At 35.5% G+C, this 19198-nt stretch overlaps 1 protein-coding gene across 2 annotated transcripts in view; it reads right to left on the bottom strand.

The window, feature by feature from the left end:
• Dpyd (dihydropyrimidine dehydrogenase) overlaps positions 1-19198 on the bottom strand; it is an 870816-nt gene that overhangs the window by 744883 nt on the left and 106735 nt on the right. For both annotated transcript variants that reach the window (XM_011240318.2, NM_170778.3), the window contains exon 3: positions 13471-13553. In XM_011240318.2, coding sequence (XP_011238620.1) covers positions 13471-13553 — 83 coding nt within the window. The remainder of the gene's footprint in view (positions 1-13470; positions 13554-19198) is intronic.

Raw genomic sequence — 19198 nt, 5'->3', positions numbered from 1 at the left:
CCATCAACAGATAAATCGGAAATAAGATCTTCATATATAAAATGGAATACTATTAAGCTCTAAAGACAACTGAAATCACATAATTCCAGGAAAATGTGTGGACTTAGACTGTACAAGGTTAAGGGAAGCTGCTCATTTTCAGAAAGAAAGAAAAATAAAATAAACAACACACGTTCTTCCTTAAATATGGATCCTCGACTATAGTACGCGCGCGCATGTGTGTGTGTGTGTGTGTGTGTGTGTGTGTGTGTGCGCATATGCGTATGTCTGTGTCTGTGTATGTGTGTATATATAGTGTAATGTAACATGGAATGAGGAGAATAAAGGATAATGCTGAATGATAAAGAACAGATGCAGGTGAAGGATATGGGAATCGTCAAAGAGGACATGAGACCCACTATTTTTCTTATTTTTTTTACTAGGTATTTATTTCATTTACATTTCCAATACTATCCCAAAAGTCCTCCACTTGCTCCCCCACCCACCCACTCCCACTTCTTGGCCCTGGCGTTCCCCTGTACTGAGGCATATAAAGTTTGCATGACTAATGGGCCTCTCTTTCCAGTGATGGCCGACTAGGCCATCTTTTGATACATATGCAGCTAGAGTCAAGAGCTCCGGGGTACTGGTTAGTTCATAATGTTGTTCCATCTATAGGGTTGCAGATCCCTTTAGCTCCTTGGGTACTTTCTCTACCCCCTCCATTGGGAGCCCTGTGATCCATCCATTAGCTGACTGTGATCATCCACTTCTGTGTTTGCTAGGCCCCGACATATTCTCACAACAGACAGCTATATCTGGGTCCTTTCAGCAAAATCTTGCTAGTGTATGCAATGGTGTCAGTGTTTTGAGGCTGATTATGGGATGGATTCCCAGATATGGCAGTTTCTAGATGGTCCATCCTTTCATCTCAGCTCCAAACTGTGTCTCTGGAAGTCCTTCCATGGGTGTTTTGTTCCCAATTCTAAGAAAGGGCAAAGTGTCCACACTTTGGTCTTCGTTCTTCTTGAGTTTCATGTGTTTCACAAATTGTATCTTATATCTTGGGTATTCTAAGTTTCTGGTCTAATAGCCACTTATCAGTGAGTACATATTGTGTGAGTTATTTTGTGATTGGGTTACCTCAGTCAGGAAGATGCCCTCCAGATCCATCCATTTGCCTAGGAATTTCATGAATTAATTCTTTTTAATAGCTGAGTAGTACTCCATTGTGTAAATGTACCACATTTTCTGTATCCATTCCTCTGTTGAGGGGCATCTGGGTTCTTTCCAGCTTCTGGCTATTATAAATAAGGCTGCTATGAACATAGTGGAGCATATGTCCTTCTTACAGGTTGAAACATCTTCTGGATATATGCCCAGGAGACGTATTGTGGGATCCTCCAGTAGTACTATATCCAGTTTTCTGAGGAACCACCAGACTGATTTCCAGAGTGGTTGTACAAGCTTGCAATCCCACCAACAATGATAAAGAGCAGATACAGGTGAAGGATACAGGAATTGTCAAAGAGGACATGAGACCCACTATTTTTCTAGTGTTGATTCTCTCCTGAATTTTTTTTCATGTTTCCTGCTGGATAATTGCATGGAACTGTGATTTATAATGGCTGTGTAAAATACAAGATGAGTCCCCCTGGCTTCAGAATGGATACTCTAAATATGTAAAAATTCACTAAGATGTATAGATTTTAGGTCTAGGCAAAGACTTGTATGTGTGGCTGTGTTAATTTAGTTGTGCAATGTTTCTGATTTGCAATTTCTTAAGAGTAAAGTAAATTTCATTTTAAAAATTCAAACTAAAAGGACGAAAAGAAATGGAAGACAGACAGGGTCTTTGATATCAACTGTCTATAAGAGATGACTTGGGGAAATCGAAGAAGTCAGCTATTGTATCTTAGCATATAATGAAATGTACCCAGGTAGATGAAAGTGGATTAAAAAAAAAACAATGTGTTCCTGAACAATAGTCTATTATCTATAAAGCCATTCTATTATTCTCCTTAAGTTGTAGAACATGCCAAATATAATTACAAAATACATATTCAAAACATGTAAACCACTAATTTTCCACTTGTAAAAGCCTGATTCAAAAAGCAATTTACGTTATGGTTTACTTAAGCTCTGTAACTACATTAAAATATGATAGTGTATACACAACAGCTTGTTAACAAGATTATCAAAACATTAAAATCATAATGCGCCACTTCAATTATGGATACTTAAAATTAGAGCTAATCCTCACAGTACCAATTTTTATCTCCTAAATAATTTTAGCTATTAACTGCTCATTCAGATTCCGTATCTCAGCCGATCAGCATTCCAGAGGAAGAACTCAGCTCTACACTCCTCTTTGGTAGCAAACAAAATCTGCTTCCCTTCCCTCTAGTGAGGACCCTTCCATTAGTTCTGGGACTACTAAGTACCATTTGTGACTCTTTAATACAATTCTAATGTTGTGGTGAGCCCAAACTGTAAAACTGGTTTTGTTGCTATTTCCTAATTGTAATGTTGCTACTGTTATGAATTTGTAATGTAAGTATCTGTGTTTTCAGATGGTCTTAGGTGACCCCTGTGAAAGGGTCATTTTCTAGATTAAGGTCACTGCTCTAGTCTTACAAAGCTGTCATTGTTAAGAACTGGAGGGAAATCCATTCTTGGCCTTATGTTTCTTATATTTCTACTGTTCATCTTGTCAGTAGAGTCATTTCAATAAGTTATCCTAATGGGGTTATTATTCAAAATGTATGAAATTAATCATAAAAGGCATCCACAATAGTGAGAGTTCTTTTTTGTCCTAAAAACCATGACCTTAATCAAGCAGTGCTTAGAATACAGTACTCACATCTGGGTGGACACACTAATTCATATGTCAATGACTACAAATATATATATATATATATATATATATATAGATAGATAGATAGATAGATAGATAGATAGATAGAGAAATATAGATAGATAGAGATATAGATATATTTATACCTGCATTTGATTTTAGGTGCTAAATTTTTGCAGAATCTCTAACTGATAATTACATAATCAATATTCATAATCACATTGGACTCCTCATTAAATTTTAAAGCAGTGAAAACAATACCATGCTTTAAAAATATTCAAAATTTATATCCAGTGTTTAGAGAAATGTATGATGTTCAATGATATTAAGGGTTTTAACACTGGACATGGGTTTGGTATTCTTAGGTTCCTACATTGAGACAGGATGGGATTGGAAACATAAATAGTTGTATGCACCCAACTGGCAGCTCACAACCATCTGGGAGAGTTGATGCTTTCTTCTGAACTCCATGGGCCCTGTAAGCACACATGGACTTATATACCTGAAGGCAAAGAATCCAATTGCATAAAATAATAATAAATATTAAAATGTATACACATTTGACACCAAATCAATAAACAATCCAGAAGTGCTATTCCTGAGCATGTTTGCATTTTAATAAACATTAGGAAGTATTGCAATATAATACTTTACTTAATTCCCCATGAATGGTAAAAATTATACAAGCCATCTGAAATCGCGTTCAGTCTCACCAACAAAGTTGAATGAATAAACAGCCTTTGTACATGGGTGTGTTCCAAGCAAGCAAAAGAAAACATGCTCATGCATAACCATGTGTGTAGTCATACAATGGTTTTTACTCTGTACAATAAAACATGAAATTAATTACCTATGTTGCATCATTTCATGGGATTAACTATATGCATTTGCTGACCTGTGTCATTAATGCTTATTATAGCAAACACACTAACTATAAAGCAGTGATGCAATTTTGTCTTCAGATTCCAGAACACTTAAAGGAAATCATCTTGAGTTCTTATTCATGTGTTAGAAGACAGAAACCAAGTTCAAAAAAATCACGGTCACCCTTGAAATACCTTTCTTTCTATAACAGTGAAATTCTGCTCCAGGAGGGAACACTTGCACTCTTTGATTTGGGGGTGGAGTTGTAGTGATGATCCTTGTGTTGAAGTCAATGAGAGAAAATTTGGGTAAAATAGTACGAAATTTCAATTGAAACAAAAGAACACCAGCATTTTATCTCCGAATATGGTTACAAATGTTTAATATTTTTCAATGCACATGCATGGCTGTGTATTTCTAATTATAGGAATGTTTTGTATTTATTTCTGAAAACACTGAACACACAAATATGCTACAATGTTTAACCAAAGTCACTGGTAACATCATATAAGAAATTCAGATTTTTAAAGAGAAAATTTTCTTTACGCATTACTTGAACAACCTACTATTTTCATTGTCAATCTTTTGTTAACCCTTTCTCATTCCTTTCATATTCTTTTTGAATCTTCCTTCCATTTTTTAGTTTTCTAATCATTTGCTACATTTTGTAATTTGCTACTCTCAGATATTTTAAAATACCTTTTTAAATTATTAAAAAATAATTTGATGGAACCTTATTGCATGCTTGCGATTAGAATGCACATATAGAAAAGCCAAGGGGTATTATAAATAAGGCTGCTATGAACATAGTGGAGCATGTGTCCTTATTCCCAGTTGGAACATCTTCTGGGTATATGCCCAGGAGAGGTATTGCTGGATCTTCTGGTAGTACTATGTCCAATTTTCTGAGGAACTGCTAGACTGATTTCCAGAGTGGTTATACAAGCTTGCAATCCCACCAGCAATGGAGGAGTGTTCCTCTTTCTCCACATCCTCGCCAGCATCTGCTGTCACCTGAATTTTTTATCTTAGCCATTCTGACTGGAGTGAGGTGGAAACTCAAGGTTGTTTTGATTTGCATTTCCCAGCCCTTCGGTATTCCTTAGTTGAGAATTCTTTGTTTAGCTCTGTACCCCAATTTTAATGGGGTTATTTGAATTTCTGGAGTCCATCTTCTTGAGCTCTTTGTATATATTGGATATTAGTCCACTATCAGATTTAGGATTGGTAAAAATCCTTTCCCAATCTGTTGGTGGCCTTTTTGTCTTATTGACATTGTCTTTTGACTTACAGAAGCTTTGCAATTTTATGAGGTCCCATTTGTCAATTCTTGATCTTACAGCACAAGCCATTGCTGTTCTGTTTATAAATCTTTCCCCAGTGCCCATATCTTCGAGAACCCAGCCGTCCCTCAACAGAGGAATGGATACAGAAAATGTGGTACATTTACACAATGGAGTACTTCTCAGCTATTAAAAACAATGAATTTATGAAATTCTTGAGCAAATGGATATATCTGGAGGATATCATCCTGAGTGGGATAACCCAAACACAAAAGACATCTCTTGATATGCACTCACTGGTAAGTGGATATTAGTCTAGAAACTTAGAATACCCAAGATACAATTTGCAAAACACTAGAAAATCAAGAAGAAGGAAGACCAAAGTGTGGATACTTCATTCTTCCTTAGAATAGGGAACAAAACACCCATGGAAGGAGTAACAGAGACAATTTTTGGAGCTAAGACAAAAGGATGGAACATCTAGAGACTACCCCACCCGGGGATTCATCCCATAATCAGCCACCAAACCCAGACACTATTGCATATGCCAGCAAGATTTTGCTGAAAGGACCCTGATGTAGCTGTCTCTTGTAAGGCTATACCAGTGCCTGGCAAATACAGAAGTGGATGCTCACAGTCATCAATAGGATGGAACATTGGGCCCCCAATGGAGGAGCTAGAGAAAGTACCCAAGGAGCTGAAGAGGTCTACAACCTTATAGGTGGAACAACATTATGAACTAACCAGTACCCCCAGAGCTCGTGTCTCTAGCTGCATATGTAGCAGAAGAAAGCCTAGTCGTCAGCATTTGGAAGAGAGGCCCCTTGGTCTTGCAAACTTTATATGTCCTGGTACAGGGGAATGCCGTGGCCAAGATGTGGGAGTGGGTGGGTAGGGGAGCAGGGTCAGGGTAGAGTATAGGGAACTTTTGGGTAGCATTTGAAACGTAAATAAAGAAAAAAAAAGCCAAAGGGAATACTAAATCCCTTCAGGCTCTCATACTGCCCATTTTCTTTGACTTCAATAAGGGATATATATATATATATAACAACATTTAATTGGGGCTGGTTTACAGGTTCAGAGGTTCAGTCCATTACCATCAAGGTGGGAGCATGGCAGTATCCAGGCAGGCATGGCACAGGCAAAGATGAGAGTTCTACATCTCCATTCAAAGGTTGCTAGTGGAAGACTGACTTCCAGGCAACTAGGGTGAGGGTCTTATGCCCACACCCACAGTGGCACAACTACTCTAACCAGATCAAGCCTATTCCAAAAAGGCCATACCTCCAGATGGTGCCACTCCCTGGTCCAAGAATATACAAACCATGACAAAGCTATAAGAAACTATCTCAAAAGTTTTGGAGAAGGGATTTTATATACATACATTGTATACATACTTTTTAAACGCAATTATAATACATAGTTGCTCACACTTATGTTCCTATAGTCATATGTTTATCCTCAAAACATGAAAAGTGAGACAGTGATAATGATCTTATTTAAAAGGATACAATTTCTCAGCAAGAAAATTCTTTGTTCAAGTTATGGGGGAGAGTCCATTCAAGAAATTCTAGTTCATTAAGGAATACAATGAATTGGTAAAGCAGTACTTAAGTCTAACCAAACAGTGAAATAACTTGTATTATCAGTTGGCAACATGACTCACCACCATTCAAGATAGGGGGAAGGGGTGGAAATTAAAGACATGCTTATTTTCTTATATCGAGACAGGATGAGATTGGAAACATAAATAATTCCTCCTCTTTTCAAATGTCCCTTGGACAATCTTCCCATATAAAGTTTAGATTATTATTCCTATTTCTGCCAACTCTAATAATCCAAAGTAAAGAATCAAGAGCATTACAGCTGTTTTAACCTTTTGAATCAAATGACAGGTAGACTGATTGTATCTCCTAGAAATCGCTCTCTTCGTTGACATGGTTAGAATAGATTTCTTGACTCTGCATCTATGCTGAGTTTCCATTGCACCTTCAAATTCTATTACACACACCAGAAAAAAAGCCAGCCAACATAAATTGTACAACTCAACATCTCCACCTAGTGACAAGAATCCCAACACGTGATGAAGCCTAGCAAAGAGGGAACGACTGGGTTCTGGATGCCCTGGCAGCTCCTCAACATCATAAAGATCCAGAAGCAGCACTGGCACCCAGCAGCCTGCTCCTTAAACAACTGGAAAGTAATGTTCTCCAAGTACTGATTCTTAAGGCCTTAGTGAGCTACATCCTTAAACCCAACCAACTTTCAATTCTACAGAGTCCTTTAGTCCTTGCTCATGGCTTCCAAAGCATGTGAACTGTTTTTCCCCTTTAAAATACTACATTCTACATCACATTACTTTGCAGAATTTAACTTCTCTGTTTCTCAAGTTATTCAGTTTTCATATCTATCCTATCCATGTATCAACTACTTAGTATTCATTGTTCAGTTCTGCCTCTGGTAGTCGAAGTAAACACATGTGTAAAACGGCCTCACCTTCCCTGTTACACTCAGACTTCATTACAGGGTCCAAGACAGGCACCAAATATTAAAGTACAGAAATCAAATCCACCTTGAAGAGATGAGAGGGTAGAATCAGCTGAGATAGCAAAAATGCTCTGTAAGGAAGGCACAAAGTAATTGCTAACAACATCATACAGTGGACCAAAGACATGTTCTGGAGAATATGTCGGGTTTTTTTTTTCCTTGTGCTTAGATAAGTGTCTTTAATATCATCATTTTCACAGACTTTCTGTAGAAGACTTCCACAGAAAAGAAGTGCTAAGATGTGTGATTGAAAAGTACATATCATGCCTTTGACATCTTACATGTGAAGACCACAGTCCCTAATCAGTTCCATAAACATCTATGACTGGAGCAAATTATTGTAAACACATACTCCATGCTATTAAAAATAACAGAGTAAATAGAAACATGGGAAAATTTGATATCTTATTATGAATTTTCATATATTTATTATTCCCTTCTATCATTCTCATGCCTCACATCAAACCAGCCCTATTGTTTTCCAGCCCTATTGTACAAAAAGGTAAAATAAAACTGATATTATTGTTGATGACACAAATCGTATTCAAATGGATCAAGGTTATAGTCCATTAACTTAAAATTTATTCAGATTTTCCAGAATTTTTATGACTTCTATATATTTTATTTATAGGTGGTAAATTAATACAAAAGGGCATGTTTACTTTAAGGCGCCACATGGTATTTGACACTTCACTCCTCAATGTCCGTAAATTCCATCCTTCTTGGCCTTAGAGACCCTGCGAATGACTGGCTTAACACTCAGAACCACTACGCCCACTGAGCTGTAGTAATAGTCTCTTTCAAGAATTTTGTATATTTTTTAAGTTTATACTTTTATCTACCAGATCAAAATACTCTGAACATTTTTGAGAATACAAATCACACTTTTTCAGTGATGTGCCAAGATTGTTTTTTGATTGGTTGTACAGGTTGCAATTTAGTTAAGGGGAGTCTTTAAATTTCGCTGATATGCTCCCATTTATAGGAGATTTTTAATGTACTCAAAGGTTTTGATTATTTTTGATAATTTTCCCTTCACTATCTTCACTCATCCCACCTCAAAAAATGGAGTTCCTTCCATAATCCATTGGGATGTGGTCTATTCATTTTTATTTCATTTAGCTCCTTAATACATGTGAAATTTGCTTTGCCCATTACAGATAAGAATATGAAGTGATCTCAGTTTTAAAACAGCAAAAGTTGATATAGTTTATTAAGTGATTCCACATGTTCTGAATAATTTGAGTACTTTATCTGCATAACTCCACTAGATCATTATAGGAATCACTGTCAACGAGAGCCACTGACTGGCTATAGTAAAAAGAAAGCTTATAAATTTATCCATCTACTGTAAAGATGATCCCTCTCATTAATGGTCTTCTTCTTTACAGTTGAACTATATTGAGAGCTTATTTCTTTTGAGTCCTGAAGATTGAATCAAGGGCCTTACATATACTATGCAGGAGCTCCACCATAGAGCTATACACCATGCTCTTTTTTCTTCTTAGGGTTTTGTGGTTGTTGTTTGTTTGTTTTTTGTGGTTGACACTCTTGGGATATTTAGAAACAAATAGAGACTTAGAGAATAATACTGATTTTTCCTCTTTTATATAAACCCACTCTTGTTAGCTTGGGTACTCTGTTGTTAATAGATCTTTTCTGCCATCTTTATAAGGAAGAAAACACAACAGCATTTGATATGCATGACACTTGTCTTGCCTCACAGTGGCCTGTCTGTTCACTGGAACTCCATCACTGCACATCCATCCCACATCATTCTGGCCATATAAAACTGTCCTTGTAGGAAGTACCATTCAAACCATAATCACAAGAATCCTTTAAGTGAAATATTTAAATACCTAAAATAAACAATTCCACTCTTACTATAAAATGGCTGCATTTGGGAGGCTTGGGAGCCACTGTGGCAGGCTACTCACACACTGATAGGCACAGATAAGTCTACCATCACAGCATTTGGAGCAGCCCTGCTCTGAGTCTATCCATAGTCCACAGAATGTAGACAAGAACCTCCCTGCTATAAGCTTTTCTCCACCCTACGCTGCATGGCACAGCCAAGCCTCACTTAGCTGATAGTACTTCATTTAAATTGAAAGTCCTAAAATGTTTGAAGAACTACTCTTGTGAAAACCCCTTACCTTCCAATGGCTACAGACTTCAAAATACTAACAAACTACAAATGGCCACATCAACCTCACTCTCTGCCCTAAACTGTAGGATTATATTTTTCCCATAGTAAATGCAATTCCACACATGGGGTAGACTTCAGCATCTCAAAAGTATCTAAAAAGAAAAAAAAATCTGCATGTAATTCTTTTTCACTTTCTCTCTCTCTCTCTCTCTCTCTCTCTCTCTCTCTCTCTCTCTCTCTCTCTCTCTCTCTCTCTCTCCCTCCCTCTCTCTCAGTTACTATGCTTATCCAATGTTATTTACCCAGAATATTCCAAAGAGAAAGCTGTGGTTCATATATATATATTTTTTTTTTACATAAAGAGAATTCAGACTAAGGGCATTATTACATGTAGAATCCCTGACAGTATTAAAACAATTCATAAACTGAAAAGGAACAGAGTCAAGATGCATATCAAAGACTAGCCAGGACGGAAGCTGGATGAGGACACAGAGTGTTGAGCACAGGCTGACTCCTCTCTAAGTGCACTGATGCAGATGCTTAGTAGAAGATACCAATCAGAAGAAAGGCCCCAGGAGCTCAGGTCAGTCTGTCAATTCCAGCCAGGTCTGGAATAGCCCCTTTCCACCTCCATCCCTAGTTAAACATTCAAGGGTACCCCCGTGGACACCTGAAGTCACTGAAGGCCTGGTGTAGAAATGACCTGATGGGGAAAAGGATGCTTCCATTGCCAAGCCAAACCTTTGACAGAGGATAAAGAAAGGAGCTACTGTTAAGTGTGTGGAAGCAGAGAAGAGCTCAAGTATACAGCCTGGAGATATGACCTTCCCACCCTTCACTTCCACTGAATGACTAGTTCCTCAAGGGCACAACCTGTATCCTTCAGGTCTGTAATCATCACCTGATGTGTTACAGATCTGAAAGTAATATTTTTTAAAAAGGCAAATAATGGTCTCTATCCCTACAAGGTGCTTTCTCCCTGTACTCTAACTCCACAGAACAGTAAGTTTATTATAGTTTTACACCCCAAATTATCATTAAAACCATAAAAGTTCTAAAAAAAATTCCTTGAAATATTTAACTTTTTTGTTTTACAGAACACTAGATTCTATATAAAGTTGATCTGCATCAAAGTCTAACAAAAATATTTTCACAGAGCCTGCCGATATCAGTCCCTTTGCTAACTGATGTTTGCCTAAATTATTTCTGAATGTCTAATGCTGCCCCAAACCTGTTCTGGGGTCTTGGTGCTATCACTGTCCCAGTAAAACTCTTACTGCTCCATTTCTGCTTATGAATTCATGACATAGAAGAAACTTATTATTGATCAAAAAAGTCTATCTACACATATGGTTGTAGTTAAAAAAAAAATTCATCTTGTCTTCCAACACAGCCTTGCTGTTTTTCAAGCAAACCTTGACAGTCCACTCTATACTACACTGTTTCCTCTATACTACTCTACTTCCAACACTGTCTTTTAGCCTCTGTGATCCTCTTCAATTAATTGCCTGTGTTTAGTATTGGTTTTCTGTGATCAGTTCTTCTGAACTGATGCATTATTTTTTCTTCTTGAATTCCATCTATGGTCTCCTCTGTCTAGATATTTTCATGTGAAAGAATGAGCCCCTGATGTATTAAAAACAGAAGGTGCCCACCGACATGATGCTATACAGTCTAATGCTACCGGTTGCTAAATTATTTCACTGCGTCTGGTGAGTCCAGACATGAATGTGTGTGCATACATATGTGTAGGTGGACACATAAAATAGTCAGCCTAAGTAAACAAGTGCATTTCACCACCATGTGATTAAATTCTGAATTGAATTATCTGGACTGCTGCCCTACTCACTGCATGGGTAGTCAGAGGTCACCCCAACTACGTAATTAATGCTGTGTTCCCACCCCCATCCATTCATTCTGATTTTACGAGCAAGATCTCCCTGTATGGCATAAATAGTAGTGATTTTTTAAATTGGCAGAATTTAATAATGATCTTTTTTATCTACAGCTCTCCTACAATTCTCGACTTGGTTTTTCTGGAGGACAGATCTCCTCCAATGCTCACAAGTCCTTGTGTTCACTGTGTTTCCCCATTCACATCCATATCCATTCACATGGCCCTTTTCAGTTCTCTCTGTGGTTTTGGTCTTCAGTTCTTTTATTCAAAAGCATGAGAGCTGGCATCCTCTTTGTCTTCCTGTTTTCAACGTGTTTATTTCAAGATGAATAGAAATTAAATTGCCAAAATAATTGGTTTCTAAATAGATATTAGTATGCACATTTCATGTATTCAAAATTATAAACTCTACATAAATGGCATGTTCAATTTTTAGTGGCACCGTGGTTTTCAGTACAGAATCCAGGACATATTTAAAAACAGGAATTCATTCATAATTCCTGTCCTAGACTTTTCTACAGTATAATTTGTTTTTAATTTTTAATTTAAAATTATTTTGGATAACAAACTTTCTTAGACTGTCAGTGTATTTTATACAGACACAAATTCTCGATTGCACACTCAGTTTTATTTTTCCATCTTTTTTATTAGTAAAGGCATTAACAATAAAATAGGTTTCCTTGCTCCAGCTGGTAATTTCTCCTCCACACTAGTAATATATTATTCCCCTTTTTGTGACATCATAATCATCTATACAGAAGTACCATGTATCTTTGTGTAGAAGCTACTGTTTCCTGTAAATTTAATTACCTCCCCCTGTGGTTTTAAATAGAAGTGGCTTCAAAATGAGGGCAGCTTCTATTAAATTTAATTACTTTCTCCTGCTGCTTGCATGGTAAAAGGGATGTTGCTAAATGAGAGTGGCTTCTAAACTAAAGTATATGGTAGCTGTGTGCAAGCAATAACAAAATTGTGTTTAAACCTGCAAGCAGCCAGTCTGTTAGATTTCCTGTTTCCCGTATTTTAACTTTCTATATCTTAAAGCCATCTTAAATAACGAACTTTAAGATATTTTTTTAAAGTAACGTTAGTTTTATGAGTACAACAACAACAAGAAGAAAATACCACTGCATTGTATAAATGCAGAAGACTGCTGCTGTATGGTTCAAGCTGGGAACTTTTAGTGCTACTGTTGTTGGTGACTTCCTTGTTCTAAGGATCACAAGCTTAGTGCTCACACATTGTTAATGCCTGGTCACATTTTCTTTGATTTTGATCAAATGAATTTAAAGGATGCTTCATTAAAGGTTATTTAAAAAATGATATCAAGGCTGGAGTGAGTGTTGAGAAAATAAAAATACAAATGTTAAGTGAATAAAATAAGGTTATTCATAGGGCTTTGCATGCAAGTGGAAGTAGCTCTATGTTTTGGAATTGTGAGATAATGTAAGTCACTTTAAAATACTTTTTAAATGAAATAAAACAGAAGATGAAATGAAGAAAAAAGAAACCTTTTTCAAATTAATTATTAATTAGGAAATAGTACTCAGCTAGACTACCTTTACACAATGTTTATTTTAAACTCACAGGCAGAATTTAGATGAACAATATTTCCATTCAATCCCACAACTTAGTCTAAATATAAAACAAGACACCCCGTAAGCATTTTAAGTAACAAATTAAACATTTACATTTTTTACTGTGCACTGAGGCTTAACATTTATGCAGCTTCAAAACCAAAAGTACAGCCTCAAGGGAAGTTTCTCCACTGACAAATTAATACCTTAGAGAACAGAGCTGAATGCTGGCGATGAACTCATTTGTTCCCCCAATAATGAAGAATGACTTTTTCTTTACCACATCTGTGACTGTTGCTATGGTGACCCAGACTTACCTCACTGCTTCTCGGAGAGCTCCTCGCTCACCAAGAGTCGTGTGCTTGATGTCATCAAAATTACTCTCCAGCTTCTCACAGGTCTGCAACACATTAAAACAGTGAATTAATTTCCCACACCCACCAAAGAAATTACGTCTATGCAGTTATGTAAAAATATAATCGATTGTATTGATCAAGGGCTCATGAAAAATAGGCACGCGGCTTAATTGGGTAGGATTCATTACAATCGACAGTGAAATTCAACAGCCACAAACTCTCCAGTCCTATGATGCAGCTGCAGGAGAAATCTTCTCATCAGACTTTCTTCAAAATAGGTGTTAAAAAAAAAAAAAAAGAGTGTCACACAAAACTAGCCAAACTGCCAGGGTTTTTCAGAATAGCAATTAGTTTCCTAAAATAATCTCAGATTCGTTAAAGCCAATGCAAATTTAAAAGAGAAAAATCTGTAAAGGTAAGTTCAAAATCATATTGATAAGTGTGTATGATAATGATCTAGTTCAAAATTGGGTAATGTGTACCGAAACGGAGCGGGCCAAAGTATGAAAAAAAAAGTGCCAGATAAACATCACAGATAAACCTTATAGGTAGCAAATACACCATTGCCAGTACATTGGATTTTCTAAAACTAAATTTAATTTATAAGCTACACTTATAATTTAATGGTACACTTTACACCAACAATTGTATATAACTTAATAAGTATCAAAAACATAGAACTGATATCAAATTTTAGCCTAAATAGGTAATTATTTTAATTTTTCAAATATTTAGGTCACAAAACAATAGTTTTGTACTTTGTTCTTTGTAGGGTTTTTTTTTTCTCTTGTTTTCAATTTTACAAACTGAAAAGTAAATAATAATTAAATTTAATTATGAATGTATTATTTGTTTCCCAAGTTATAAAAACAACATGCTGGGCTTCAGAAGACTACAGAACTTAGATTATTGATTTCCAATGTACAAGGGTAAATTAATTTCCAACCTACTAATATGCAATTCATCATTCCCCCTGAAGTCCTTCATTTTTGTGTAGCTCAAGTTAAGGACAAGATCATCTTGATGCATAACCAAATTGTTTTATGATGGAAATCTAAAATATTTCTAAAATAATTTAAATATAAAAGTTTTTATATTTAATGATGCTCAATTTATTATGTTTTCTAATATATGGTTAGTGCTTTGAGTGGCCCATTTATTTGAAATATTCTTCAAAACCAGTAAAGCCTCCTTTAGCATTTTTCGGGAAGCTTTGCAATTTTGTATTTCACCTTTTGATAAGCCATGCCTTTGAGATGACATCTATATAGTTTAAGACTGGAAATCACATCATTTGGATATCAATAAAATGCTATTTCTCTAAAATACCATCTATCATTGGGAGCCACTTTCCCATAATTAAGTTTCAGTGCCTACAGAATCTATTTCTCAATAGCATTCTGATCAATTGATCAATTTTTCCACACATGTGTCAGTACTACACACCTTAACTATACATATATCCACACTAAAATGAATTAATTATTCCTACAAATTAAGATAGGGAAAAAAACGAAATTGAAAGTGGCAAAAATGGCACATGAAGAAACTTTCATGATGAAAATTCAAATAGCCAAAAAACGTCAAGTTCTATATGATTAGTGAATAGAAAAAAAAGGAAACCTTAAAACATACCTAAGCTCCAATCTGTATTGAAAATGTGTAAAATAAAAAAGATATAACGTACAGTGTTTTTGTTCGAGTATGAAAAGCATTATACTGGTAATAACCCTGTGAACTGTTGCAGTCTCTTTCCAAAAAGATGGCTGTAGTTTCAACAGCCAACTATTGGCCCATGTATCCCAGCCCTGCTGTTTTACACTTGAAATAATGTTTAGTGTTTTTATCCAAAGTCTCATGAAAGAATATTAATGTTAATGTTGTTCCATATTCCCAACTGTAAAAACAAAAGCAGGAGTGGGTAGGTTAGTGAGTAGGGGGAGGGAGGAGAGGTCAAGAGGTTTTTGGAGGTGAAACCAGGAAAAACCATAACATTTGAAATGTAAATAAAGAAGATACTTAATGAAAAAGATGAAATATATGTGATGTAATACATTCATAGCCTAGAAAACTCCATAACACTAAGAATAAACAACTATAAATACATGAAGTAACATGGAAGCACCTCAAATTATACTGACAACAAAGTGATATACAATAGGAAACACATTCAAAGATAACCCTCTTTTAGTTTGCTTCTCTGTTACTGTGACAAAACACTGACCTAACCAGCTTTTGGAGGGAAGGGCTTTATTACCCCCAGGTAACACTCCTACAGCAAAAGGAAGTCAGGGCAGGAGCTCAAGTCATGAATCTGCAGTAAGAAATTGAAGCAAGTACCATGGAGGAACCTGCTTATTGCCTTACCTCTAAGCTGCATCAGCCACATTTCTTATGTACCCAAGCCCAACTGTTCAGGGATGGTACCACCCAGAGTAGGCGGGATCCTCAATATCAATTAACCATCAAAAAATGCTCCACAGACATACTTATAGTCCAAGCCAATGGAGGCAATTTCTCACTTCAGAAGACTTCTTCTTGGAGGGCATGTTGACAACAGAATCTAATCGGTGACTTACTCCATTTGTATCAAGTACTGGATGGTCCAAGCTACAATGAATAATCTAAAAATTGATAATTCTATTTGGAATCACATTATAAAGAATAAAATATTTATGAATAAATTCAACAAACAACTGAAAACTACAGAGAATTATGGTTTTTCTTTTAATAATTTTTGAATTGGAAAAAAAAATCCCAGAAGACTTCCCACTATGAAAGTGGTTCTATTCTTTGGATTGACACAATGACCCAATTCATAGATAATTACACTTGGTGTTTTGTTTTCTTTTGTTTTCAAAATTTGACAAAATGCTTCTAAAGTTAACCTGAATGCAAAGGATAAAATATCCAAAAAGATAGATAGATAGGTAGATAGGTAGGTAGGTAGATAGATAGATAGATAGATAGATAGATAGATAGATGATAAATAGATAGATGATAGATAGATAGATAGATAGATAGATAGATAGATGATAGATTAGATAGATAGATAGATAGATAGATAGATAGATAGATAGATAGATAGATGATAGATTATATAGAGATAGAGATAGATAGAGATAGATATACGTGTGTGTGTGTGTGTGTGTGTGTGTGTGTGTATACACAAAGTGATTCTGATACCTATGATCAATTTACTATTGCAAAGAAAAGCAAGACTATCCAATGCGGGGAAGGACAGGTACTGCAGAAATATCATGAACGAGTAAAGTCAGACTTCCTGATTCACACAGCATCCAACTTAAAATAACCAGAGACCTAAACAAAAGCTAAAATTTAAAACATTTCAAAGGAACATGCTTTTCTGACTTTGAATTGACCAAAGGCTTCATAAACACAAAGAAAAAACAGAAACTCATATTTGATAGAAGACCTTTCTCTAGAATATGTAACAATTCAACTCAATAAGGCAACTTCTGTCTCCTTATACCTTAAATGGGTAAACACTTCATATTAGATAGTCTCCAAACAAAATACAGAATTGTAATTAAAATTCAAAAACGCCCATGTAAGTATTACTCAGAGGAAAAGTGAGATCACTAAACTCAGGGACAAGGACAATAACATGAAGGAACTACATTTTCTCTTGGTCATGAGCTGGCCATATGAATGCAAAGATGCTAGCTCATTAGAAAACAATTTGTTGCTGTCTTAGAGTGTTAGCATAGGAACCACATGAGTATAATCAATGTATAATTAACAGAGTTATATGGCCAGCAATTACACTTTTGTTATAGGGGGATTAAAATGAAATAAAAATGTTTCCATGTAAAAATGTGTACACAGATTTTCTCTGTATTATTGATAAGCATTATCAATAACTGACACAAAGTAGAAACAACCCAAAAGTCAGTAAAATGACAAATGAAAAATAAGTGTGGCATCTCCATACCACAGCCTATTATTGCCTGTAAAGAGTGAAGACACAAACATTGTCTGCTGTGGATGAGCCACGAACCATTATGCTAAGTGGGCAAAAGCCATATATAAATGATAGCATTTTATAATTCCATTTATAAAATACCTAGTCTGGGCAAATCAATAGAAAGCAGATTAGTGGTTGCCAAGGGCTGTTGAAAGAACGAGGTGGGGTCTGCTAATGGGAATTTGATTTCTTGGAAATAAGAAGGAAACGTCCTGGAATTTGTAGTAATTAGAATGTCACTTGTGAATAGACTAAAAACTACAGAATTATAATTTCAAAGGGTGAACTATATGGTATGTACAACATATTTCAGTAACACTGTGATATTAAAATATGCAAAGTACTACAGGATTAAAACTATGCAGCCATAGGAGGCCAAAAGGGTCTAAGATATTAAGTTCCCTTAAATATCTACACAAAATTAAAACAATGAAAAGGTTTTAAGTTAAGCCTGTAAAAGATGTGTTTTTCTTAAGGTTAGCATGATTGATAGGTAGGTAGGTAGGTAGGTAGAGAGAGAGAGAGAGAGAGAGAGAGAGAGAGAGAGAGAGAATCATGCTGCTTCATTAATACAACCAATATTGGTGGCTTAAGGTATTATTTAAAAATAAATCTAAATTTAAGAGGCATCCCTGCAAATGAATAAATTCATAAGAGTTTTAGTTATAGTTAAGAATTATAATTTAGTGTCTTCTAAAGGGAATTAAAATTCAAGAATTTAACATGCTTCAAAATATCTGACATAGCAATTATTGGCTACAAAGTTGGGGAACAATTTAATTATCCTTTTCTTTTTCAATGTTTTGTTTGTTGTTTTAGGCTTGTTGAGACAGGTCCCAAATTTGAGATTATTCTGCCTCAGTGTGACAAGTATTGAAATTATAAATGAACATTATATTTGTTTGTTGTTTTTGAGGTAGTATTATTTAGATGAAACTGTGGGCTAGTGACCCATTTGTGTGAACAAGGGTAATATTAATAAGTGTTTGATGCTGAAATAAGTTAATTAAGCCCATTTTACCTGTAGATTGAATGCTTACTTTAATTTTGTTTGGTTTTCTGTTGGTTTGTTTGGAGACAGATTCCTATAATCAAAATGAGTCTCAAATAGTTAGGTAGGTGGGGATAACTATGAAGTTCAGGAATGATTGGGAAGTCCTGATCATGTTGCTTTACCTCCTGAGCACTACACCAAAAGGATTGAATCACATTCAAAGATAATATGTGTATGATTGGATATAATTTAAAAATTGGGCAGATGCATAGTTTGGAGAACTGTTGAACCATATTCAAAATATATATATATATATATATATATATATATACATATATATATATATATATATTACATATATATATATATATATATATATATACACACACATATATAATTGGGTATTATTTGAATAGTTGTGACTACGTGGCCAGCACACAGACATTTTCCAATGGCACTAACACCAAGCCAGGTTAGAATCTAGACTCTCAAGATAAAATCAGTTTTCCTCTATTGTTATTTTTTTAATATTCTTTTATATTTGACCTTAATGTGGGCAGTCAGAAAAAAAAGGGGGGATAGAACAGAAAAAAATTTCATATGTGTGTGTAAATATTTCTATTATAATATGTATCCTTTCTAATATTTCTACAAAATATTCAGCTTTTAAAGGATTCTGATTACTAAAGAGAGTCATGCTGCATTCC

The sequence above is a fragment of the Mus musculus genome, chromosome 3, assembly GCF_000001635.26.
Source record: "Mus musculus strain C57BL/6J chromosome 3, GRCm38.p6 C57BL/6J".
NCBI classification, from domain to species: domain Eukaryota; kingdom Metazoa; phylum Chordata; class Mammalia; order Rodentia; family Muridae; genus Mus; species Mus musculus.
This window is presented reverse-complemented; position numbering and strand designations above follow the sequence as displayed.